The sequence below is a fragment of the Leptidea sinapis genome, chromosome 23, assembly GCF_905404315.1.
Source record: "Leptidea sinapis chromosome 23, ilLepSina1.1, whole genome shotgun sequence".
Classification (NCBI taxonomy): domain Eukaryota; kingdom Metazoa; phylum Arthropoda; class Insecta; order Lepidoptera; family Pieridae; genus Leptidea; species Leptidea sinapis.
The window spans coordinates 12255554-12281411 of record NC_066287.1 but is presented as its reverse complement, the minus strand read 5'-3'; the positions used below and the strand labels follow the sequence as shown (position 1 = coordinate 12281411).

The 25858-nt window shown below is 36.4% G+C and overlaps 3 protein-coding genes across 5 annotated transcripts in view; 2 read left to right on the top strand and 1 right to left on the bottom strand.

The window, feature by feature from the left end:
• LOC126971109 (myotubularin-related protein 9) overlaps positions 1 to 25858 on the top strand; it is a 339153-nt gene that overhangs the window by 184141 nt on the left and 129154 nt on the right. The gene's annotated exons all lie outside the window — the stretch shown is intronic.
• Positions 1606 to 11354, bottom strand: LOC126971128 (ribonuclease H2 subunit B). Of its 3 annotated transcripts, none has more exons than XM_050817284.1 (5): positions 10937 to 11354; positions 10639 to 10851; positions 6503 to 6627; positions 2697 to 2871; positions 1606 to 1972 (listed from the first exon to the last, which is right to left on the bottom strand). In XM_050817284.1, the coding sequence occupies exons 1-5, from the start codon at positions 11028 to 11030 to the stop codon at positions 1659 to 1661; spliced, it is 921 nt and encodes a 306-aa protein (XP_050673241.1). In that variant the 5' UTR covers positions 11031 to 11354; the 3' UTR covers positions 1606 to 1658. The 3 variants fall into 3 exon arrangements, with proteins under 3 accessions (XP_050673241.1, XP_050673242.1, XP_050673243.1); XM_050817285.1 differs by having other exon boundaries at positions 10639 to 10834; positions 10937 to 11353; XM_050817286.1 differs by lacking the exon at positions 10639 to 10851 and having other exon boundaries at positions 10937 to 11353.
• Positions 14851 to 25858, top strand: part of LOC126971118 (heparan-sulfate 6-O-sulfotransferase 2) — a 140162-nt gene continuing 129154 nt past the window's right edge. Inside the window, exon 1 of the mRNA XM_050817272.1 lies at positions 14851 to 15468. Coding sequence (XP_050673229.1) covers positions 15280 to 15468 — 189 coding nt within the window. The 5' untranslated portion in view covers positions 14851 to 15279. The remainder of the gene's footprint in view (positions 15469 to 25858) is intronic.

The window sequence follows — 25858 nt, the reverse complement described above, 5'->3', positions numbered from 1 at the left end:
TCCGGTCACACTGGATGTTACTATCACGCGTTGTGGAGGTTTTGTGTTCCAAACATCGAATTAATTTGTATTATGAAAAGAACAAAAAAAGTGTGATTACTACTATTGTGAAATGTAATTCCTTGACACTTTTTATGTTCCGTAGTATTGTTTTTACAAAGCGCGACGGCATTTTTGAAATAATTGAGACGCAAACTGATCTGTTACAGACGATGACAATTCTCATAATGGCCGGCTGCCGGCTTGTATTAGTGTAAGTGTGTGCGTGGGGCTATGTATTTACACGTTGATCGGCTTGTTTTGCTGCTACACTGTTATGAGGAGAATATCGTAGATGTATCAATCCGCATAAACTTTAAATACGTAAAAGGTATTATACGAAAAATTTAACTAATACTTAACTTGTAAAAATTGTATATTATCATAAAAAAATACCCAAAAACAGGATGACCAGCGCCCGTTAACGAGCAATCGCTTCCCTCGTACATATAATGGGAAGGTATCGACCCGCCCTACGACATCGCCACAAGCAGTGCCATTTATTTATTTTCTTTATTGGAGACATAACAAAAGATTTATTACAAATTCATTTATAAAGAAATTAAATACCGAATTATAGTTGTCACCTTGGAGTGACACGTTGTCACTGAGATTATAGATGTTGAAGGTGCAAGCGAGCATGAGAAGCCCTATAATATAATTTATCACACATCTTAAAAACACAGGCGCGCAAAGTTGCATTTTCATTTAGCTACTTTCCTAAAGAACAGCCATAACAAAAGATTTATTACAAATTCATTTATAAAGAAATTAAATACCGAATTATAGTTGTCACCTTGAAGTGACACGTTGTCACTGAGATTATAGATGTTGAAGGTGCAAGCGAGCATGAGAAGCCCTGCCCCGAAAACTCTAAAAAAAACAAAAACCTAACAGATTCCTTCCTCAATAACTGTCATTACATCTTGAGCTCAACTTTACACTGAAAAGATAATATAATTTATCACACATCTTTAAAACACAGGCGCGCAAAGTTGCATTTTCATTTAGCTACTTTCCTAAAGAACAGCCACTCGAGATTTTCATCATCATTCTTCAAGAGAGACTTTTTATGTTCAAGCCCTGTAATATATTCACAATTAACTTTCTTTGGTTTAGCAACAACCCAGTGATTTCATTTATCGTCATAAATTATATTATATAAAATATCACCCCCTATTGGCGACGTTTTAGGGCGACGCGACGTAAGAGCATGTGTCAGGGATTACACGCGCGTACGTATGTTACGATCTGTGTGATTGGGCCTTTACAATAATAGCCCTTGAATAGGTACATTCACACTACAGTCCGTTTTACAAACCCTTTTTAATCGTAGGTATATTCTTTGTTCAGTAGTTATGGTGGATCTAGTTGTATAGGAGTTAATAATAAATAAATAATAATACACATTATCTCTGATCTGGAGTAAAGGTTAAAGGTAAAGTTGAAAAAGATATTCTCCCCTCCAAATTATTAACTGGATTAACACATAGGATATAATGATATGATATGATAGTGAATGCGGACCAATTCGCAAGTAATGATATAATTTTAAAAGGCATAATATATTTTAGACGATATTATTATTGAGGTTTTGTAAATTGGAACACCAAACAAAATTATTTTTTCGTGAAAAACGATGATATTGTTTTCGTTCCGCTCGCTGCTTTTTGGCGCGCCTTTTCCTTAGCTGTAGTCTTTTTTACCTTAACTTCAGTAAAAGTACTAGAATTTGATGTTGGTGTAATGTCGTCTAAAACTTCACTTTTCACTCTCTTGCTATCTCCCAATATGTCTGTCGCCTCCGATTTTCGTTTCTTTCCAATAACTTCTATAAGTTCCTCCTTAAAATTAAATTTTTTCTCTAACAAAGCAACTAAGTCATCCTGAAGGTACTCTGATATTATTCCATGCGCATATTTTAGAAAAAACTCTGAAATTAAAATTTATTGAATTAGACAGTTGGATAAAAAGCTCTGTAATTAAAATTGTCAATGATAAAAATATGATCAAGATAAAAAGGTGGTACTAAATTGTAATGGGCAGGGTTTGTCAATTACCATTACCATAAGCTAGAGGCCCCTGGTTCGAATCCCGGTAGGTGCAAGCATTTATATGATGAATATGGAGTCATGGATGTTTAAATGTATTTATGTATGTTTATATCAATTTATGTATGTTTAAGTAAGTATATTGTATTAAATATATCATTGTCTTGTAACACATAACACAGGCTATATATGCTTAACTTGGGGCAAGATAATTTGTGTAAAAAGTGTGTCAATATTATTATTATTTATTATTATTAGTTGAAATTGAAAAAATTGTCCAAAGCTTTGGGTGTCTGTTAAAGAAAATTTAAATCTAATATATAAAATTCTCGTGTCACGGTGTAACCGTCTACAATCAATACGTATTTTTGTATAGCTATTTTTATATTATTCTGTTCCGTTCCAGCAATAGGGGTGCAAGAAGGCAATCGAATATAATAATTATTGCAATACGATAATATTTGGTAGGTCTGAGAATCAGTCGTCATCTATTTTTTATACCCTAAAACTTTTAATTAAGTATTGAATTTTTTACTTTATATGGCAATACAAAGTTTGTTGGGTCAGCTGGAATAATATTATATGGAATATTATTATTCTACATACCATAATCAACGTCATCGTTACATAGATTACTTGATACAAATGTAGAGGACTTAGCACCAGATGTTACATGAATATTTTTGTTTTTCAATGCTCTAGCTAATCTATGTATTCTTGTTTCAAGCCAGGCAATAGTTTTATCTTCATTGTATTTGTAAGCTTTTAGTTCTGCTGGGCCCTGAAATTATACAACAACAAGAAATATAAAATATGTTCAGAGGCTAGTCAACTAGTAAAGTTCATGTTTTTTTATGGAGAAGGAGAACAAAACAGTGTACAGGTCATCTGATGTTCAATGATCACATTCTTTTGCAAGGTGTACGCGTTTTTTTTAAAGGATTATCGTATCGTCCTGGAAACACCGCACACAAAATCTCATTCCACATCATGTTTGTACGTAGAAGAAAATTTCTTGAAAACCGCAATGTGAGGGAACACCACACATCCATCCAGATGGCGCTGATAATATCCTAATTAGTGGCGTGTCAATAATGTGTTAATTCTTATTAAGAGACTTATAATTTTGAATGATAGGTCAATCAAATTCGGAATGATGTCGATGGAGATATACAAAGTCAACATAATTATAAATATGTATATTCTATAAATTTTTGCTAAATTGAGTTATCATCAAATCCTCAACCCTAACATGTTGAGGCACAGAGGTACGTTTTACTGTGAACACCAGCACAAGATGTGTGGTGGCAACTGGATGCACACAAGGAGAGGTACTTTAGTCACTTCTTCGGAACCTTGTGGTGGACGATCTCATCGCGTAGCTAAATAAAAAGAAACTACGCAGTAGGCTATGCGGACGATCCCCATTCTAACAACAGGTCCATTTGAGAATGTTTTATGTAATCTAATGAGATCTGCCATCAAAGACGGAGTTAATACTTTTCACCAACATACGCATATTTAGCAATCTTCATTACCAAAGTTGTTCAACACCGAGATAAGCATTTCTAAGAAAGTTAAATACCTGGTGGTCATACTGGACAGTAAGCTGCTTTAGAACAAACACATCGATCACAAGCTAGAAAAAGCATGTATCATATTTTGGCAGTGCAGGAGACTCGGGAAAACCTGGGGTCTTGCTCCAAAACTACACTGGCCTTCAAAAGTAAGTATCACACTTTTAAAATTGGGATAACGTTTTAAGTTCACAAGATATACTTTCGAAATAAAAAGAACTCCACAGAGAATTTAATTTTGTACATAAAAAATTTATAGTCGGTAACCTTCTTTTAAGAATTGGCTGAAAAAAAAACTTCAAAAACAAAACCATTCCTTTTTCAAAGTGGACGTTTCCGAATTACAATTTTACCATTCACATTTTTCTTTCTGTTTTAAATTTTTTTCAAGATCGATGGGTCTTGTTTTAAAAATTTATGCTTGTTTTAAATATTTAAAAAGCACATAACATTTATTTATTATGCCTCTTTCAGTTGAAGAATGTGCTAGGATCATGGCTTTTCTGGAACTAGGCATCAGTATGCGTCGCACTGCAAGAATGGTGGGTGTGACGGTACGTACGGTCCAGAAGGTAAAGCGAAGGTACGAAGAGACTGGACACCATCTGAGGAGACCTTGTAATGGCAGACCCAGGTGTACCAGTGCCTGAGAAGATCGTTATATTATTTCCACTGTGTTAAGAAATCGCCACCAAAATGCAGTTGAAGTCCAGCAACAGCTACTTCAGACCCGGAGGGACTACATTAGTGACAGTACAGTGAGAAGAAGACTTGCTGAAGCAAATTTGAAACCCCGAAGACCAGCGAGTGGCCCAAAACTCGAGACAGCATCGAGTAGCGAGACTGCGATACGCCCGTGAACACATGCAGTGGGATGAAGAAGAATGGTCAAGAATTTTGTTTGCAGATGAGTCTCGATTCTCATTTTACACTTCTGATGGAAGGCGAAGTGTTTACAGGCGACCTGGTGAGCGATACCTTCAAGCCTGCATCTCAGAAAGAGTCCAAAACGGTGGAGGCAGTGTACATGTAGGGGCTGGCATATCTTCAGAAGGTCGCACAGAGCTAGTAGCCATAAAAAATGGTACCCTCACTGGGCAAAGATATGCTCAAGAGATTCTCAATGAGTATGCAGGGCCGTATTTAGCAAATATGGGTGATGGATCGATGCTGATGCATGATAATGCCCGGCCACACACGGCTCATATCGTACAAGAGTATATTCAGGAGGTCGGTATCAGCGTGATGGCTTGGCCATCAAGAAGTCCTCAACCCGATTGAACACGCCTGGGATGAGCTTGGGAGGCTAGTCAGAAATCGCAGACCACCACCTACTACCTTCAGGGCACTAAAGCAGGCCCTGGTAGAATATAGATGAGAATATTCCCCAACATCGGCTCCGACACCTAATGTTCAGTATGCCAAACCGGCTCGAAGCTGTAATCAGAGTTCGAGGAGACAATACCAGTTATAAAAAATTAAATAACATGTAATACATTTTAGTTGAATTTTTTTAAACTAAACTAAAAATGTCTATTTTCATTGTTTTATCTTTTTTAAGTTAAAAATGTTACTAATATATGATCAAGGGACACAGTGGCTGGCCCAGGGCCACACCTGCCGCTGCCCTTCATCCAAATGCGGTCATGGATACACTCTCTCACCAACAACCTACACAAAACCCAATGGACAAATATCTCAGGCAGTAGATGGTTGAAAGAAGCGATTCCTGTACTATCGCCCAAAATGACACGTCAACTTATCAGCCTAAATACAATTAGCAAAAATTACAATCGGCGTAACGGACAGTTCTAGGTGCAGGGGCTGTCTAGCCAAGGATGAAACAGTCACTCATGAAATCCTGGAATGTGCTAGGGTGACCAACCAACTGGCAAAAACCTTAGTAAATACAAGGTCGCTCCAGAAAGTCTCCGAATACCCCAGGAGTGTTTTGAACTTCTGGAAGGAGCTGGGCTGGTTGGAGTGACTGGCCAACACTGCACGCAAAAAGGACCCAACTGAGCGGTCTACTTGCGGAAATATGAGCTCCTTACCAATAGTCTCACCCTCTTGCTTCTGTGATGACTTTTGATGTTGCTAAGGTATTTGAATGTAAGGTAACTTTTTATCATTTCCAACGACTAAGTGACAAATTTCAAACCTTTTAAATAAAATCACATGTACAATTTTCCACAATAAGATTTGGTACATAGTAAATTTTACCTCATGTTTATTTTAAGTACTTTGGCTTTTAATGTTAACTCTTAATCAATATATAAGTTTGTTTATATATGAAGCTGAATTTTTTAATCATAAACAATAAAAAACATATTATTTTGATAAATCTATTTATGTCGGTGAGTTCAGAAGGGGCTGAGTGTTTCCATCAGACTGAATTATTTCAAGTGTGTGTATGACAAAATCTGAAGCTATGAGGAACAGCAAAAATAAACATAATACATACTTCTTTCTAAATTGAAATAGGGAGTGATTATAAATTTAAATCTCATGGAATATTTTAGAGGATTCAAATTCAAATATTCAAAGAAAATATTCTGATTTCACTAATTGAAAGTCCAAAACTACCCATTCAAAAATTACGCCTCAGACCTGAAAATAATGGGCGCAAAAAACTGTGCAGGATTCTATTTATTTTTTATTAAAATATGGTTACAATCTAATATCATACAATTAATTTTATTATTTAATAGCCTGAGGGTGGTCACTCCATTCCCAATATGTGGTACCATTAAGAACGTCATTTATGTTATAGTAAACTTTACAACATAATAACAATAAAATAAAAAAATATTGAAAGATGACCATGTAGTATACCTTTAAATCTGCAACATCATTCAAATTATCAATGAAATTAACAATTTTATCATAACCCTTCTCTGATAGCAAATCTTCTAATGGTACAGCTCTACTACAGCATTGTTCTTTCAACCGAGGTAGCACTGAAAAAGGAAAATTATATTTTTTATTTTTATGGAATAGGAGGACAAACGAGCGGACGGGTCACCTGGTGTTAAGTGATCACCGCCGCCCACAATCTCTTGCAACACCAGAGGAATCACAGGAACGTTGCCAGCCTTTAAGGAAGGAGTATGCGCTTTTTTTTTGAAGGTACCCATGTCGTATCGTCGCGGAAACACCGCATAAGGAAGCTCATTCCACAGCTTTGTAGTGCGTGGAAGAAAGCTGCTTGAAAACCGCACTGAAGAGGATTCAGATGGTGGGGATGATATCCCGTGATAGATGCGGTAGAAGACACACAACGAAGCAACATCTCTACGCAACGCCAAGTGATCCAGCCGTTCACAGAGCACTGGGTCCCCGACAATTCGAGCACTCTACGTTGCACGCGGTCAAATGGGTCGAGCTGGTACTGGGGTGCGCTAGACCAGAGATGACAGCAATACTCCATGTGCGGCCGGACCTGCGCATTGTACAGCGCTAGGGCCTACTTGAAGTATTGCCGTGCTCTATTGATGACGCCCAGCTTCTACGAAGCCAATCTGGCTTTGCCCTCTAGATGGCCACGGAATTGGAAATCGCTCGAGATTTCGAGACCCAGAATTCCGATACTAGGCGAGGCTTTAAGGGAAACGTCGAAGAGCGGTGATACACCAAATGGGGTTTTTTTAGTGGTAAACATGCAAACTTGAGTCTTCTAGGGGTTAAATTGAACAAGGTTCAACTTACCCCATTCCGCGACCTTCTCGAGAGAGGACTCGATAGAAGACACAAGGGTCTCCCGGCACTGGTCGACGATTTCCCGAGAGAGACCTGCATGGCCAGTGTATACGGCATCACCAGTGCTGTCGTCTGCATAGCAATGAATGTTGGAGGTGTTCAACATATCATTGATATACAGAAGAAACAGCGTGGGAGATAGCACACAGCCTTGGGGCACTCCAGCGTTCACGGGCTTCGGGTTCGAGCGATATAAGTCGACAACGACCTGTATGCTGCGCCCAGTGAGGAAGCTGGAAGTCCACTTGCATAAGCTCTCCGGAAGCCTAAACGATGGAAGTTTTGAGAGGAGCGCCTTGTTCCATACACGATCAAAGGCCTTCGCTATATCCAGGCTAACTGCCAGGCCTTCCCCCTTGCTTTCAAAAGCCGCCGCCCATCTATGTGTTAGGTATACCAGAAGATCACCTGCCGACCGACCATGGCGAAAGTCGTACTGTCGGTCGTTGATCAACTGGTGACCCTCTAGGTATACCACGAGCTGGCGGCTGATTATGCTCTCCATGATTTTGGAGAGCAGGTAGGTAATAGCAATAGGCCTGTAGTTTGCCGGATCCGAACTGTCTCCTTTTTTTTTGGATCGGATAGACAAGGGCTGACTTCCATGAGTCAGGGACTACGCCTTTTGAATAAGAGTGCCGGAATAAATGCGTTAGCACCGGCGTCGACTCAGGGCCACACGTTCTAAGCACACGGCCCATTCGACTTCCTGACGTCCAACGAAAACAGAGCTCGCCTAACACTTTTCTGTCTGAACTGTACTTTAGGCATAGAGCTTTGACACCGCGGGATGGCCGGCGGTGTCTTTCCGTTGTCGTCAAGAGTCGAGTTGGAGGCGAAAAGAGCGCACAGCAGCTCGGCTTTCTCTTTTGCCGTATGGGCCAGGGTGTCATTCCTCATGTGCAACGGCGGCATAGCTCTACACTACTACACTCCTGCCCAGGCAATGGTCAGATGTTCCGAGAGGGGCGTCGACAGAGACCTGGAAACTATCAGGATGTGTAGTCAGCAGAAGATCCAATAAGGAGGGCATATGGCTATCCACATCCGGGAGCCGCGTTGGCGACTCAACCAATTGGGACAAACCATACGCAAATGCGAAACTATGCACAGATCGGCCTGCCTAGTCTGTGGTACGTGATCCAAGACATTCGGCATTGTGCCCGTTGAAATCACCCAAGACTACGATTTCAGCGGAGGGGATCTGTGCCAGCACGTCGTCAATGTGTGCTTGAACGCAGCCTATGAGATGATCGGTTTCTGCGTTACCACTATGGGACCTGTAGACACACACATAGATGCGGACGCGGTCCTCTTAATCTACGCGGAGCCAGAGAGTAGACAGGTCCCTACCCTCAAAATTGCCGAGACGGCGACAGCAGTTATCCTCCCTAACGTACACACATACCCCCGCATGAGGCAAAAAATTATGCTCAATTTTGTACCCGGGGTACGTTAAACATGATGTAGCGCTAGGTCGAGATATCTGTGTCTCCGTAAGGAAACACAAGGCCGGCTGCGCCGTCTCAAGGTGGTGGTGGACAGCGTTTAAATTGGAGTGAATTCCCTTGATATTGCAAAATCCACGTTGAGCGTGGAGCGGGGTGCCGTGGTGTTACTGCCTCGTTTGTCCTCGGTCATGCGCGGTTCTGTGCCCTCCCTAGAATACGACGGGCAGCCCGAGCTAGAATGCTCGGGGAGGGATTCTCCAACTCTGGTATAGCCGGTACCCTCCTGGGGTAAAATCTCTTTGAGCACCTATCACACCTGTATATATTTGTAAGCTGGTATTTTTAAAGTGTTAAAATCTAAATTAAATTCATTCAATTATTGCCTAACTATTGCATCACAAAGATATAAAAGGCATTAATAATATTTATAGTGCAGTTTTAATATAAACATAACATATATGTATAACATTGTCCTTTTTAATAAACCCATTATTATAAGATAATATCTCTGGTGCCGGCATATTCTCACAGGAACTAAACATACACATTTCCATACCCTTGGGCACACACAGCTCCATCTTCCAATGTGAGTGCGTAGCCATCAAGGAAGCCGCCAGCGCTATATTAAGAAGAAAGGTACATGGCCACAACATCAGATTTCTTTCTGACAGTATGGCGGTACTAACAGCGCTGAAGGGTACCACACACAACTCAGCACTAATACACGAATGTCACCAAACCCTGGAGCAAGTTGCCTCTTATAACCAGGTAACTCTGCAATGGATCAAGGGACATAGTGGTTCGTTGGGTAATGATGCAGCGGATGAGCTTGCAAGGCGGGCATCGGCAAATACAGTGTCTGGTCCATTGCCACTTCTGCCACTGCCCTTCAGCCAAATGCGCTCATGGATACGCTCTCTCACCAACGACCTACACAACACCCAATGGATGAATGTCTCAAGCTGTAGACAGTCGAAGGTGGCGATACCTGCACTATCGCCCAAACTGACACGTAGACTTATGAGCCTCAACAGACATGACATCCGTATAATGGTGGGCACCCTAACGGGTCACACATCACTAAACAAACACCTTTTCACAATCGGCGTAACGGACAGCCCTAAGTGCAGAGGTTGTCTGACCGAAGACGAAACGGTCGCTCACGTAATCCTGGAATGCGCGGGGGTGGCCAACCAACGGGCAAAAACCTTAACCAATACAAGGTCGCTCCAAGAAGTCTGTGAACACCCCAGGAATGTTCTAAACTTCTGGAAGGAGCTGGGCTGGTTGGAGTAACCGGCCATTACTGCACGCAAAATGGACCCATGCTAGTGGTTTAATTGCGGAAACAGGAGCCCTATACCATACCATACCATACCAAGATAATATCTGAACGCAGATTTGACAATATTGAAAAATAATAATATTGTCACAATTACACAAATTATCTTTACCCAAACCAGGCACAGCCTGTATTATGAGTGCAAGACAACAATATAATTCTTAAGTATGTTTAAATATACATAAAAATGTAAACACACATCACATTCAGAAACGAACAACATGCAAATGTTTGTACTTACTGGAAAACAAACCCAGGACCTCTAAATCTGTGGAAAGGGTCATAAAGCACAAAACTCATGATAATATTATATAAAATCCTTACTCACATAACAAACATTTTGCCTTCTCCACCATTTAATTACGACCAATTTAAGCCCTTATACATAATTCAATTTTAACAGTTTATCTATAACTTACCTAAATAAATTGGATTAAAAGGTGTAGCTATTATCAGACTTCCATCAGATTTCACACTGTTATTAATAAACCAAGATCTGTATGCCTCATTAAATGTAATAATTTCATGCATTTTTTTATTATAATCATCCAAACAAAACATAACTGGATTTCCATGGCCAGGGTGTGGAAGTGTTATTATAGTAAAAGCATTGTTCTGTAACAAGAGGGATTCTGAAAATAAAATTCATTACGACTTGTAGATAGCATTTCCTCGCCGGACTGTGTAAATATTATAGTAAAATTTTAGGGTTATCACCTTTACTTATCATCATCCATGATTCTTCTTTACGTCTTTTATTCATAGGACTATCAGTAGGTGGTAATGTCTTCTTTGAACTTCTTGTAGTCATTTTCAGTATATAGATACAAATATATTTTTTGTTAAATAAAGTAATCAAGGTGAGAATTTAGATTGTAAAACTTAATTCTTGCAATATGTATCTCATGTAACATAAGTCACACACATCGAAAAAAACAGTGAACTCATGCCGGAAACGCATAGAATTATTAGTTATAAAAACTAAAGTAGGTAGGAATATCGCAATTTGGTTGCAACAAAAATTAAATTAAAAATCGAAAAACATTATGATAAAATATTATATCCGGAATCTACTTAAGTCTAAACTCTCGTTCTCGTCTCTCGCTCATATTAAGGCGGCAAAAGCCAAAAATTCATACACGAAGAGCTACTAATGTCATCTGTGTCACTGGAAGTGTAGTGGCACAGAATACATAAAGGTTCCTACCTAGTACAGAAGATTCACGAAAGGGGAAATATATGTATAGTTACTTTAACTAATGTAATTTATCAAGTCGTAAGCAGTCTACTAAGCATGAAATTGCTACATCTTGACCAATGAAATATAATTATTGTACCTATATTTTGAACATGAGTATGGTATGAGTGCACATAATATATAGCGCTTAGGCTAGCCTAGCATTAAAAGGCATAAAAGGCATTTATTTTCTCAAAATTAATTCCTTAAGAATTCTTTTTGATGTAATTTATAATATAATAGATACTACTACCGCTTCGGAAATAAATGGTGCTCTGAGAGAGAAGAAGCGGCACAAGAAACTCTCCCAGCACTCTTTTTTTGCGCTCTTTTCAATTAAAAATATACAATATTGTACAGTCATTTCTATCTCTATAAAATAATCACAATCTAGTCCCAGGCTGTCAGATCTTCTAGATATTCAGCTGTGAAGTAATAGGATTTACGACACAGCCATTTTTTTATAAAACATTTAAATTTATTTATAGATAATGCCTGAACAGTGGCTGGGACTTTATTATAGAAGTGTATACATTTACCTTTAAAGCTATTATGTATCTTATGAAGCCTACTTGAATAATTTACAAGCAATCCCTTATTTCTAGTGTTATAATAATGAAAATCACTATTAAGATCAAAAAGGTGACGATTCTTGTGAACGTATATTAAATTTTCATAAATGTACTGACAATGAACAGTCATAATATTTATTTCTTTAAATTTTTTTTTGAGAGATTGTCTATAACCAAGCTGATATGTAGCACGAACAGCTCTCTTTTCCAGAGCAAACACTATATCAATGTCAGCAGCATGACCCCATAGTAAAATACCGTACGTCAAGATGATGTGCAAAATAACTGAAGTACACTAATCTAGCGGTCGCAACATACGTGTACTCTCTAATGTTTCTAAAGACATATGCCGCACAGCTGAGTTTATCTGCTGGATGGGCAATATGTGGACCCCACTGAAGCTTTTTATCTAACGTGATACTCAAGAAGACCGTAGTGTCTACAAGTTTCAATTCCTGGTCATTTATAAGTATGTTGGGTTTTACGGCCCCTGTGTTTGGTGTAATGAACCGTAAACACTTTGCTTTTTTACTGTTTAAGTGCAGATTATTCGTCTGAAACCAACGCACTATCTTTGAGAGTGCATTGTTTACCTCGTCATCAATATCTTCACGTCACTTCAATTTAAAAATAAGTGTAATCATCAGCAAACAATACAATCTCATGCTATCATCTACCACAAACGGTAGATCGTTAATTTAAATAAGAAACAAGAAAGGACCGAGAATAGAACCTTTAGAGATAGAGAGGGTAAACCTGTGGAACACCTATTCCCACAGGTTTACCCGAAGCTATTTGCTATTTGCTATTTACATCGACTATCTGAACTCTTTCGCTTAAATATGATTTTAACAGATTTAGGGCTCTATTTTTCACTCCATAATGCTTTAGTTTTTTGGAGTAAAGTTTCATGGTGGACGCAGTCAAATGCTTTGGACAAATCATAAAAAATGCCCAAAGCATCCTGTGACTCTTCCCAGGCATCAAAGATGTGCTCAATGAGTCTAGTACCCGCATTAATTGTTGATAAGCCCCTAGTGAAACCAAATAGATTTTTGTTCATTAATTTACAAAAATGTATTTATAGCTGTTGAAGCAAAAATTTTTCAAAAATATTACTAAAAACAGGCAGCACTGAAATAGGTCTGAAATAAGCAGGGTCTTAAAAACTGCCCGATTTAAACAAAGGTATAACTTTGCTGTATTTCATGAGGTCAGGGAACACACCCTCACCACACCTCATCTATGCATTCATTAAATATTATTGGTAATTCAGGTGCTATAATGTCAAGTATGTATTTTACAATATTAGTCGAATGGCCCCATAGGTCTTTTGTATATTTTCATTTAAGTATATATCAAGAGAAATAATTCCTATATCTATAATTTTTATCAACATGGAATATTTATATCTGTACAATATATCTAATTAAATTTTACCATATTAAATTTTTATTATGCTATATATATATTTATATATATTTTTATTAAGCTTAGAATAAGAAACAGAGAGAAATTAAAGTTTTACTACTCATACGTACATAATATTATATTTTCTACTAATTTGATGTAATAAAATAAAAAATAAGAATCATTTAACCCAGTGTCTCAGAACAGAACATTCTGGTTTATTACCTATAACCATCAGGATATTGTTAGTACTCGCACGAACCCTACGCATCAGTGAGGCTGTCCGTTTGCGGATAATTGGTGAATTGATTGTCATGTTAATAATTGTCAAATTCTGTTTATCCTTTTCCTTTTTCCTGTAACTACTGTTCCCGTTTTTCCGCTGAATGTGCATACTGTGGAGCGCAAATAAAAAAAAAAGACGTGTGGCACTCGGGGACCGCCGCGGTAAAGCTATTGCATAGCATTTTTTATCAACGCAATTATAATTATTTATTTATTTTATTTATGCAGTATTTTTTTCCTTTGTTTTTTTTCTTTGATATTAATTCATGTTACACTTTTTGAGCGTGGTGACCGATAAGAAAACAATTTTTTTCTTTTATTAAATAAATGAGAAGTTTATATTGTTCAAAATATTTTTATTATCTTACAATACATGTAGGTTATTCAGGAATATTTATCATTGAAACTATAGATTTATGGTAACTGAAATAAGAAACATAAGTTTCAGACTTGATATCTTCTAAATATCTGGAAAATACCGCGTCAATGGTGGTCCAATATTTTGTTGTGTATTCTTGTGGATCATTATTCATTTTCAAATTAAATTTTTTCGAAAAGTTGTCAACCGCTCTGATTTTTTATCAGCGAAGTTGATGTTGAAATCTCCAGCCAAAATAAGTTTAAATTTATTACCATTTGTACCAAGTATTTTCGACCCTTCTTAAGTGTACTGTGCGTACCCAGTAAAGTGCGATGAATAAAATGCTCTACCTCGTCCAGTTTTGGATTCGGAGAAATGTTAATAATAACAAAAAATTAAAAAATGTGATAAACAAATAAAGAAATTAAAAAAAAATCAAGACCTACCCCAGGCTCAAACCTGGGACCTTCTGTACAAAAAGCTAAGTGATAACCGCTGTTCCACGGCAACTGTAATGACCGTGGCGAAATATCTATATAGATCTAGTAAGTGGGGTCTTAGGTTATTTTCGTTACGGAATTTCTAGATTAATTGGTCTCCACGCTCAAGGCCGCGATAGAAGCTATGCAATAGCTTAAAAAAATCGTGAAGGTATTGATCTTGTATTGGTGGTTTTTGAGTTTGACTTTGACACTCGCTGCCAATACAAATTCTAATTTGACAGTATCGTATTGACAATTGACATTTCATTTCATGTTTTGTTTAGTTTAGACTTAAGGTAATTTGAAATGTTTTTAGGAAGTGGGTTTGTTATTTGTTAATTATTTTTAACTTTCAAAGTATTAATAAATCTGTGATTGTTGTTAAAGTAAATATACTGAAAATTGAATTGAATACAAACGCAGTAGTGAAGTGAAATGGTTCTTACTATTTGCCCCAGCGTATTATTTTCCACATGCCCTGTGGATTTCACTGGGTTGACATTAAGGTTCGGGGCTCGGAGGTGTGCAAACGTCTTCTTATCCTATTATTTTAGACCTTCTTATCATTGTTATCGTATCGCAATTTAAGATTATTATCTGAAATATGAAAATAAATTATATCCTACTTAGTAATTAGTTTATGTACTGAACTAGTGATTTAAAAAACTTACTAAGGGTGAGGAGCGAAACAAGTATTGTTTTTAAAATGAGACATGCATCCGGCCGAAATGCAAAAAAGTGTATCAGTGCAAGTAGGTAGTGATTTTGCAATTTTACTGCCTAGTGGTGTGTACGAAATTAAAAAAATGGAGCCAAGATCCAAGCTTCGCAAAGTGATTCTGTTTTGTTTGTTACTATCTCTGTTTGGGATGGTCGCATTTGGATATTTTTGCCCAGACCAGGTATGTAATATTATAAATTAAGTAATAGACAAAAATAAAGTTAGTTCTCATAACCAATGATTTTTTTCATATCAAATCCTTGCAGAGGTAACTAATGTCATTTCTACAGTTTGTAAACAATACCTTAGTATTTATACTTATATAGAGTTTCAGGTATAATGGGAGAAGAACTGAACCTGTTTGATTTTACTGAACAGCATACTATAAAGTATTTCATGTTAAATCACTCCCCACAAAAATATGAAACCAACAAAATGAGACCAGTTCTCAACTTTTTAAATTGTCAATTGTTAGTTATTTATCACAATGAGCTGATCTGATCAACAGTGTTATAAAATAATTAATACTTAAATGGAATTAGTCATTACAACCTGTGGGTGTTTTTTATGAATTTGTATTGAAATTCCTAGATATTTTCAGTGATAAATATTTTACATTTCTTCTTCTAGTAAATCTGAAACTATATGTTTGTGTTAAAATCAAAGGTATTAATTTTAATATGACATATTTTTGTTTTGCTAATGGGATAGAAATTAAATCAACATCTCATCCTTAAATAATCTTTGTAAATTCTTCTGATTAAATTGCTTGGCAGACCTAGAAAATTATTTTCATATTTGATTTTTAAAAAACCTTTTTAAGAAGAAAAGCATTTAAGACTACAATCATCCTCCTACTTAAAGATTTACTAATAATTTTATCACAATTGAAATTCCATTATTATTGTTTGGGACATTAGATAGGAATGGCTGAGGGATGTTTGGAATACAAAAAAAGTGTCATATACATAATAACAAAAAGTCTATCAATCCATATTAGGAAAATAATTAAAGTGTTGTTACAACCTATTTCATTTATATATAATTGCTGAGGTTAGTAAGAAGTAAGAAACGCAAAGTATCATATAAATGTATTTATATATCTGTTAAATTGTGACACAAGCTTTTATTTTAATGTACTCTAGCCACAAGTAATGGTTAGGATATACTTCACTGATAATTTTATTTAATGTATAGGTATTAATCATAAACTTACTTTGATTACTTAGGATGCATTACTGGTAATTTTATTAGATTCAAATGTCTGAATTTAAAAGTACAAATTGTTCCTCTGTTAGGAATTTATAACCCTGAATGAGTTGTATATTATATCTAATATATACAATTCTCATGTCATGGTGTTAAACATTGAACTCCTCCAAAATGGCTTGACTTATTCTCATGAAATTTTGAATGCATATTGGGTAGGTCTGAGAATCAGACAACATCTATTTTTCATCCCCCTAAATGTTAAGGGTGGTCCACACGAATTTTTTATTTTATTTTTTTGACATTTTTTTTTAATTTTGTTTGATTATGAGTCTGCATTAAAAAATACATACAACTTAAAATTTTCACCCATCTACGATCAACATTTACTTTTGTATCGCGATTTTAATATCGGCAATACAACATTTGCTTGTTCAGCTAGTATATGTATATATTACTAGCTGAACCAGCAAATGTTGTATTACCATATAAATATTTTTTTTTAAAAATTCAATAGTTAACATTTTTGGGGTATAAAAAATAGATGCAACCGATTCTTAGACCAACCAAAGATATCGTACTACAATAATCATTATATTTGATTGTCATCTTGAAACTCTATTGCGTATCTGTGCATGGAACAATAAAATCGCGATCCAAAAATAGGTATGGATCTTAGACGGATGAAAATTTTAATTTGTGCATATTTTTTAATGTTGAATCATAATAAAATAAAAGTAAAAAATTTTGTTCAAAAATTAAAAAATAATGGTGAACAACTCATAATAGATAGTAGCCGATTCTCAGACCTACTGAATATGCATATAAAATTTGGTAAAAATCAGTAAAGCCTTTTCGGACGAGTAAGGTAACTAACATTGTGACACGAGAATTATATATATATTATATTGAGGGCAATTGGTTATCAAGTGTTCTATCTCGATATGAGTGAAGACTGGGTTTTTACAAGTTTCATTCAAAGTGCCCTATTTCCGAGTAGAATAATGACACACTGTCATTATGTGTACTTGTTATAATGCATATTTAAATAGTTATATTATAGTGAATGCTGTTTCCCCAAGGCTGTGTGTTATCATTATCTCCTAAACAGATTCATGCAGAACATATCAATATTTTGGATGCCTCCAACATGCATTGTTGATGAAGATAGATTGTAGATGACATTCGACCCCTCCAGGGTGCAGGACTGACCACATATGGAGTATTACTCACATCTGTTGTCTTGTAAACTAAAAAGTTTTTTTTTTTTTTTAATAAACGTAAACTACTAATAGTGTGAGTAAGTAACAAGTGGGAGAGTCACGCAGCCGTCTTTTGTCGTCAGCACAATCGGGCCAGACTCGTCGCTCGAGAAGGCGCTCCTCTCTAAACTTCCATCATTTGGGCTTCCCGAGAGCTTGTGCAAGTGGACCTCCAGCTTCCTCACTGGGCGCAGCATACAGGTCGTTGTCGACGGACATTGCTCGAACCCGAAGCCCGTGAATGCTGGAGTGCCCCAAGGCTGTGTGCTATCTCCTACGCTGTTTCTTCTGCATATCAATGATATGTTGATATGTTGCCGTATACACGGGCCATGCACGTCTCTCTCGGGAAATCGTCGACCAGTGCCGGGAGAAACTTGTGTCTTCTATCGAGTCCTCTCTTGAGAAGGTCGCGGAATGGGGTAAATTGAACCTTGTCCAATTTAACCCCCAGAAGACTCAAGTTTGCGCGTTTACCACTAAAAAACCCCATTTGTCGCATCACCGCTCTTCGACAACACTTCCCTAAAAGCCTCGCCTAGTATCGGAATACTGGGTCTCGAAATCTCGAGCGATTGCCAATTCCGTGTCCATCTGGAGGGCAAAGCCAAATTGGCTTCAAAGAAACTGGGCGTCATTAATAGAGCACGGCAATACTTCAAGCCGGCCCACATTCTAGCGCTGTACAAAGCGCAGGTCCGGCCACACATGGAGAATTGCTGTCATCTCTGGTCTGGCGCACCCCAGTATCAGCTCGATCCATTTGACCGCGTGCAACGCAGAGCAGCGCGAATTGTCGGGGACCCAGTACTCTGTGAACGGCTGGATCACTTGGCGTTGCGTAGAGACGTCGCTTCATTGTGTGTCTTCTACCGCATTTATCACGGGGAGTGTTCCGAAGAGCTGTTTTACCTAATTCCTGCCGCCGAATTCCACCTTCGCACGACACGCCACAAGTTAGGATATCATCCTCACTATCTGGATGTGTGGCGGTCCTCCACAGTGCGGTTTACAAGGAGCTTTCTTCCAGGTACTACAAAGCTGTGGAATGAACTTCCTTGTGTGGTGTTTCCGGGACGATACGACATGGGTAACTTCAAAAAAAGCGCGTACACCTTCCTTAAAGGCCGGCAACGCTCCTGTGATTCCTCTGGTGTTGCAAGAGAGTATAGGCGGCGGTGATCACTTAACAACAGGTCACTTGGCTATTTACGGGTTTTATTCTTAAATACCGATAAAAAGAGTATTTTGAAAATATCTTCAAATAGGCGCATTTTTTAGGATAAAATGCATTTTTTTATTACTTGAAAAGTACTCGTTTTTCTTTTATAATCGTGTTTTTTTTGTTAGACGTCTTAAAAGGATGTTAATGGCGTAGTAACAAAATACCATGCGCGATCGTAGTAGTAGAAGACCCAGAGAAAATTAGGGGGCATTGAGATGGCGCAGATGGGGCGTGGCTAGATTCAAAAATATAGTCTAAAAAGGCAACAAAATACACGAAAATACTCTAGAAAAAAATTTATTCTCAAAGTGGGCGGTGAGCAAAATAAGGTTGAGATACTATGGTCTAGACAATCCCTGTTTATCTAGCCATTCACAGAGCACTGAGTCTCCTACAATTATAGCAGCTCTGCGTTGCACACGCACAAATGGTTCGAGCTTATACTGAGGTGCGCCAGACCAGAGATGACAGCAATACTCCATATGTAGCCGGTCTTGCGCTTTTAAGAGCGCTTCAATGTGGGCCGACTTGAAGTATTGCCGTGCTCAAAGTCAAAGTCAAAGTTTTTATTTGCATAAACATGTTAGATTGATGTTACACAAATATTATAAAGTAGAAGTTTGCCACATTTATGACGTGCAAATTTTATAAAATACATTTCTAAATCATTAGTTACAATAATATAAATTTAACAAAAGATTAGTAGCAGTATTATATAGTATATAGTCAAGTTTTTAGTTGAAAATATTCGTCTAATGAATATAAGCAGTTTTTAGACATCCATCCAGATTTATGACATCCAGTTTCTTCGAAGCTATTTTGATTTTGCCTTCCAAATGACTTTGGTTTTTGAGGAATTGGCAATCGCTTGATATTTCGGGACTCATAATTCCGATCTAGGAGGCCTTTCAGGGCAGGGTTGTCAAAGAGCTGTGATACGACAAATGGCGTGTTTTTAGTGATTAACGCGCAAACTATTATTATTATTACTCTTTGGTCGTATTTTTTGATATAAATTCAAGTGGGTCTCAAGCACTTGGCCTTTCAAAACCACCAGTGTGTCGTAACCAAATATAAAACAATTCAAGCAAGCTATCATGCAGTTAACATTAGCTAACAAACCTCTCCATTTAAGGATAGCAGTCATGCAGGTTCCATATTGGCTTCAGCATTGCCCATTAACGATAAACATCACGCCTCTGTTCGCATCCAATGTGTTTAAATATAAGCTCTCCACGCACTCCCGATGTTTTATGTTAATGAGAAATGTGCCTCGTGACCGGCTATGAGTTCTCCATTTATATGCATTGTTCGTTCTTTAGTTCTAATGGCTGCGAGCGTAATTTAAAGTTACTAATAGCTTAGAATTATAATAATAATAAATCATTTAATTTAGGCTACAAGGCCCATACCATAAATACCTTATTGTCTAACATATATATTTATATAACTTAAATAAAAGCCACTTTTTCGCGGCAATGTGAGTTGCGGTTCGGTAACTTGGAGCGGTCGACGTCGTCCCCGATACTTGTGGATCACGACTTCGGCCACAGCTTCACGACTAGGAAGGTAGGATATATTATGTAATGTCGGGATGCGAACAACAAAAGAGTTAAAGTCTACTGCGTGACGCGTCACTTGGACCGGAACCTTGTCTTCTCCACCAAGTACTGATCAATGTGGCCTTGGTGGTGTAGTGAAAGATAATATAATTAATATTATAATTAATGCGTGCTCTATTGTCGTTTGGGGTGTCTGTTTTTGGACGAAGACGAGTTTGTCAATCGGTATGTGTAGCAATAGGCTATTGTTAAGTGTTTTGTAAAGTTTTCTGGGCAATTTAATTAGAAATTAGCATCCGTTAGTAATCATTTACAGAAGAAAACAAGTAAAAATGAAAATAGCTGCAAAATTGGAAACGATAGCGCAGAAATTTCATTTAAAAATGTAGGCGAATAATGAAATATTCATTAATATTCCGAAAAATTAACATACTCGGTATGATATAAACATCAAAAGATTAGATATATACCTACTCCCAACTCATGCCGGCAACGGATCGCTTGACCCCTGTTATTGCGGTGGTGTTGGATCACCATCTCACCACGTTCCATCACGTGAGCCTCTTGAACGTTTGCCCCGTCTTATTAAAAAAATCAAAGTTACTTTGTGTTATATATCTGGATTATTAGTACGTAATTAATGAATACAACCAAATTCATTAATTGGATAAGTAGTTGTTTATTCAGCTCAAAAAAGTTAGCCCCCCAGATTTTTTTTATTTTTTTTTTTTTTTATAACATCGTTAGTTCGCCATTTGTTCTTGATTGTTCTTTATAAACAATTGTTTATTCTCGATCTATTTATTTAAAAAAAATGCAATTCATTAAAATTGGTTAGGTTAGGTTATGTTAGAACAGTTAAAACAACGCACGAGCCGAGCGTAGCGTGCCGCGGCAGCGCCGGCGAGTGCCAGAACCAAATAGTAGGCGTTTCCCCCCATTAACAGGGGGTGGGGGCTAACTAACTAATCACTTAACAACAGGTGACCCGTACGCTCGTTTGTCCTCCTATTCCATAAAAAAAAAAAACTAAAGGATATGTTTTTAATTAATTGTTTTTAAATCAACAAAAAAAAGAACAAACAGTTATTTATAGCGAACAATTAAGAACAAACTACGAACTAACGATATGCGATATTGAAAATTCAAAAATAGAAAAAAAAATTTTTTGGGGGGCTTAGTAAGTGCTAGCAAACAGTATACACTTGACACCACACTGAGTAAGGTGAATCCTATCTTCAAACCACAGACTACTACTTTTCTAAAGCTACAACATGAGATGACTCGAACCTTAGATAATTTTTTTGTCTAGGTAGAGCATCTTCTGCTAGACAACCGATAAAAACAGGCCAGGCTTATTACTTTAGTGTGCGTGACAAGCTACGTCTTACACTGGCGATTGGTGTGTCACTTTGTGTTAGTGTGCGTGCAATGATCAAAATAGAGGTAACTGCAACCTCAATTTTTTCACAGTTGATAATTTCACAGCTGTCACAGTACCTATATCTAGATGTAGAAATGATTTAAGAGTAAAACCAATAATATATCATTACATCAAATTACCTATATTAACGCATCTCCATATTCCATTATGTGTCTCATTTCGTTATCCAGACCAATTTATTTTGTCTCTGGCTGAATAATTTTGTTATAGTAGCGAACGCGAATGGGCAAGTGGAGACTTAAAGGTCCCTATGTAGACAACACCCTGAGGTATGGGATACTATTCTGGGGTAATGCTCCAGGGATTTATGAAGTATTCAAAGCTCAAAAGAAATGTATCAGATCTGTCTGCTCACTAAAAGCAACCGAATCATGTAAACCTCACTATATTAAATTAAATATTCTTAGCATGCCATCAATATAAATTTATGAAGTAGCAGTTATGGTAAAGAATAATATCAATAAATATGAAACGCTAATTTCAAAACGAAACGACAACAAATTACGACCTTTGAAGTCCAGAACAGAGTTGTATCGAAACAGCATCTTTTGCATGGGACCAACAATTTACAACAAATTACCTGACAATATTAAGCGCGAAAATATATTCTACTTTAAAAAGTCTCTCAAATCTTACTTAATAAAAAAAGCATACTACTCATTAAAAGATTTTCTTGACGATAAAATAGTAAATAATAAAAATTAACTTCGACTGAACTTAATATCATTGTATAGCTAATGACATTATATTATAAATTAAACTTAATAAGCCTATGAAATAATAAATATTGTATGATTGATGTCAATCTAAGTTTGCTTGGGATGTATATCTTGTTTTAGTATAGTACAATATATTATAATTGTTACAGAAATTAAAACGTGAACGATCTATAAGTTTGCATGCCTTGTGGGTTAGGATAAGAGCACTTGTTAATTATAAGCCAACAACATATTATTACCTTATCTTGCAAATAAAGATGATTTGATTTGATTTGATTATGTCATATCGGTTCCAGAAAACAGCGCCCGAAAGATGATGGTGGCTGTGCATAAAAAAGAAAAAATATATAGTTTTCTCCATAGCTCGATTGGTGACCTCCAGTTTCTGCATAAGAGTACGTACGTACCTACTACTTCTTCCGCTTCATCTATTCCGGAAATTTTAAGACCCTTTCAACACTTAACATCATGTGATCCCAAAGTCAAGCACCATCCATCGCGAATAATCTTTCATACTTTAACCACGTGTGTGTGTATGTGTTAATCCAGTTCATTCTGAAAGTATTTGTTTCTTTAAGTATTTTATAAATAAATAAATAAATCTGTTATTTTGCTAGAAAACATGTAACAATGGGTGTAAATAGTTTTAATGTATCAATGTGATCGGCCATTTCTGGCATGCAAAATTATTATTAACAAAATTCTAGTTATTATTATAATTAACATTAACAAACTCTATATTTTAAGCACTTAGGTCAATTTAAATTATAATAATTATTTTTAAGTATCATTATTTAAAGACTAGAATTAAAATATATATATTTTAAAGTCAATTTAATTTAACCTAATGTGTCAACATTTCATTTATGGAATAAAAACATTTATCTATAAGCCATGTAAAAAGATCCTTTTTAAATTGTTGGACGGGTAATACGCGTAAGCTTGGAGGGAGTTTATTAAATATTTTTAAACACATGACATAGCTACATTTTCCGTAGGATGCATTATGATATTTGTGTGCAATCACCAGTCTGTCACCGTTTCTTGTATTTCTCGGATAAATATCTCTTGCTTTTGTAAATAAATGGTCATGTTCTTTGACAAAGATACATATTTCGTATATATAAATACAGGGAAATGGAAGAATACGTAATTCTTTAAACAGCGGTTCACACGAATCTAAGTAAAAAGCTCCTGTCATAGCTCTTAAGCATCTCTTTTGGGCTATGAAAGCCCTATTAGCCTCGCTAGAGTTTCCCCACAAGATGAGTCCATATCGAAGTACTGATGCGACATAACCATGATAACCTGCCAGGACTGTACTTGGTAAAGCCGTTTTACGCAATCTATATAACACATAAACATATCTGTAAATTTTTTGGCATACCATGTCTACATGCTCTTTCCATTTTAGATTTTTATCTAGAAGTACTCCTAAAAATTTAACATGCAGAACTTCTTCTATTTGGGTATTTGTATAATTTATCTCAAGTTTATAGTTATTAGAGCGGTTACTTAAAGTAATTTGCATAAATGAGGTTTTTTTAATATTAACTTGAAGATTATTATCCTCTAGCCAATTTATCACTGTATTAATTTCATTGTTAATTTCACTTTCATAAATATCAATCACATTTTTATTATTACATATCATAATTATTGATATGTCATCGGCGAATAAATAACAGTCATTTTTTGTCACACTAGGCAGGTCATTAATATAAATTGAAAATAATAATGGTCCAAGGACGCTTCCTTGCGGAACACCAAATCTGTTTAATTTTAAGTTTGATTGTTGGGCAATTATGGTAGCCTTTTCGTCGATAGAATTGATCTCCACACATTGCTTACGGTCTTTTAAGTAAGACTCCATCCAGTTAAGAGCTGGTCCTCTAATGCCATTTTGCTCCAACTTATCCAACAAGATGGTGTGTGATACGAAGTCAAAAGCCTTGCTCATATCAAAAAATATTACACACGTTGGTTTTTTTGAATCTATATTTTCTGCTATTTTGTTAACCAGTTTAAATGCAGCTAATGTTGTCGACTTGTTTTTTTGAAAGCCAAATTGTTGCTTGTTTATTATATTATTTTTTGTAAAAAAAAAATGTTAAACGGCCATACATTGCTTTCTCAAAGACTTTTGAAAAAATAGATACGAGTGCAATTGGGCGGGAGTTATTAAGTTTTTTTTATCGTCTTTTTTATGTAGTGGCTTGACCACCGATAATTTTAGTGCGTCTGGGAATTCACCAGTTTAACTATGTTATAACTGGTACTAGTTCATCTTTGCATATTTTAATAATTTTTGTGAGAATTTCATCATAGCCTACTGCTTTCATTGATTAACGCGAGTAGGTATTAAACATTTAAATAAAACACTTCTTAAATGATTAAAACGTGTGTAACTATAACTGTGTTTTTACATAAAATTTTGCTTAGTTACATTTTTATTATTATTTTAGTTAAGCCGACGTTTCGTGACCTTTTCAAAGCACGTTTTCAGGGGGACACGTTTGACAGAAGTCGAGATAGTATTAGTTATAGTTGTCATTATGAACTTTAGCGCCATATTTTGTTGACTCGGAGGTGGTATATTTGCTGTAGAGTGTAGACAGATGGTTTTTGGGAAAATTTACTGACAGTGTTCGCTTCTTTTTCAATGGTATATGTAGTTTTGGGGTTTAATTAATATAAAAACCCAGTTACAAATACACGCGCTTTAATCATTTAAAAAGTGTTATATAAAAATATTTTTCACAGTTTAATGTTAATATATTGTATTATAGCAAGACCAGGGCCACAGAAACTTCACACAAGTATTCATTTCCTCATTCCCGCCCTACAATACAATTGCCCGTTTGCGCTTCAGCTAAATGTCAATCAACTGATCTAGATTTAAGCTCGCACTAAGCTTTGATGCGCGCCGTAATAATGAAACAACAAACTCTCGTCTGTAAATAGTTATAGTTGCTGTGTTCGAAGCAAGCAAGACTCCATTTACGTGCTTGATACAACTATGGATCAATATTCTCCACTTTGCATCATCGAAACAATCTTATTTGAAAACCCATTTAAATATTAAGTTTAATGAGCCTGAGATCCTTGAACTAGAGATCTTGATTTGAATCCCAGTAGATGCAAACATTA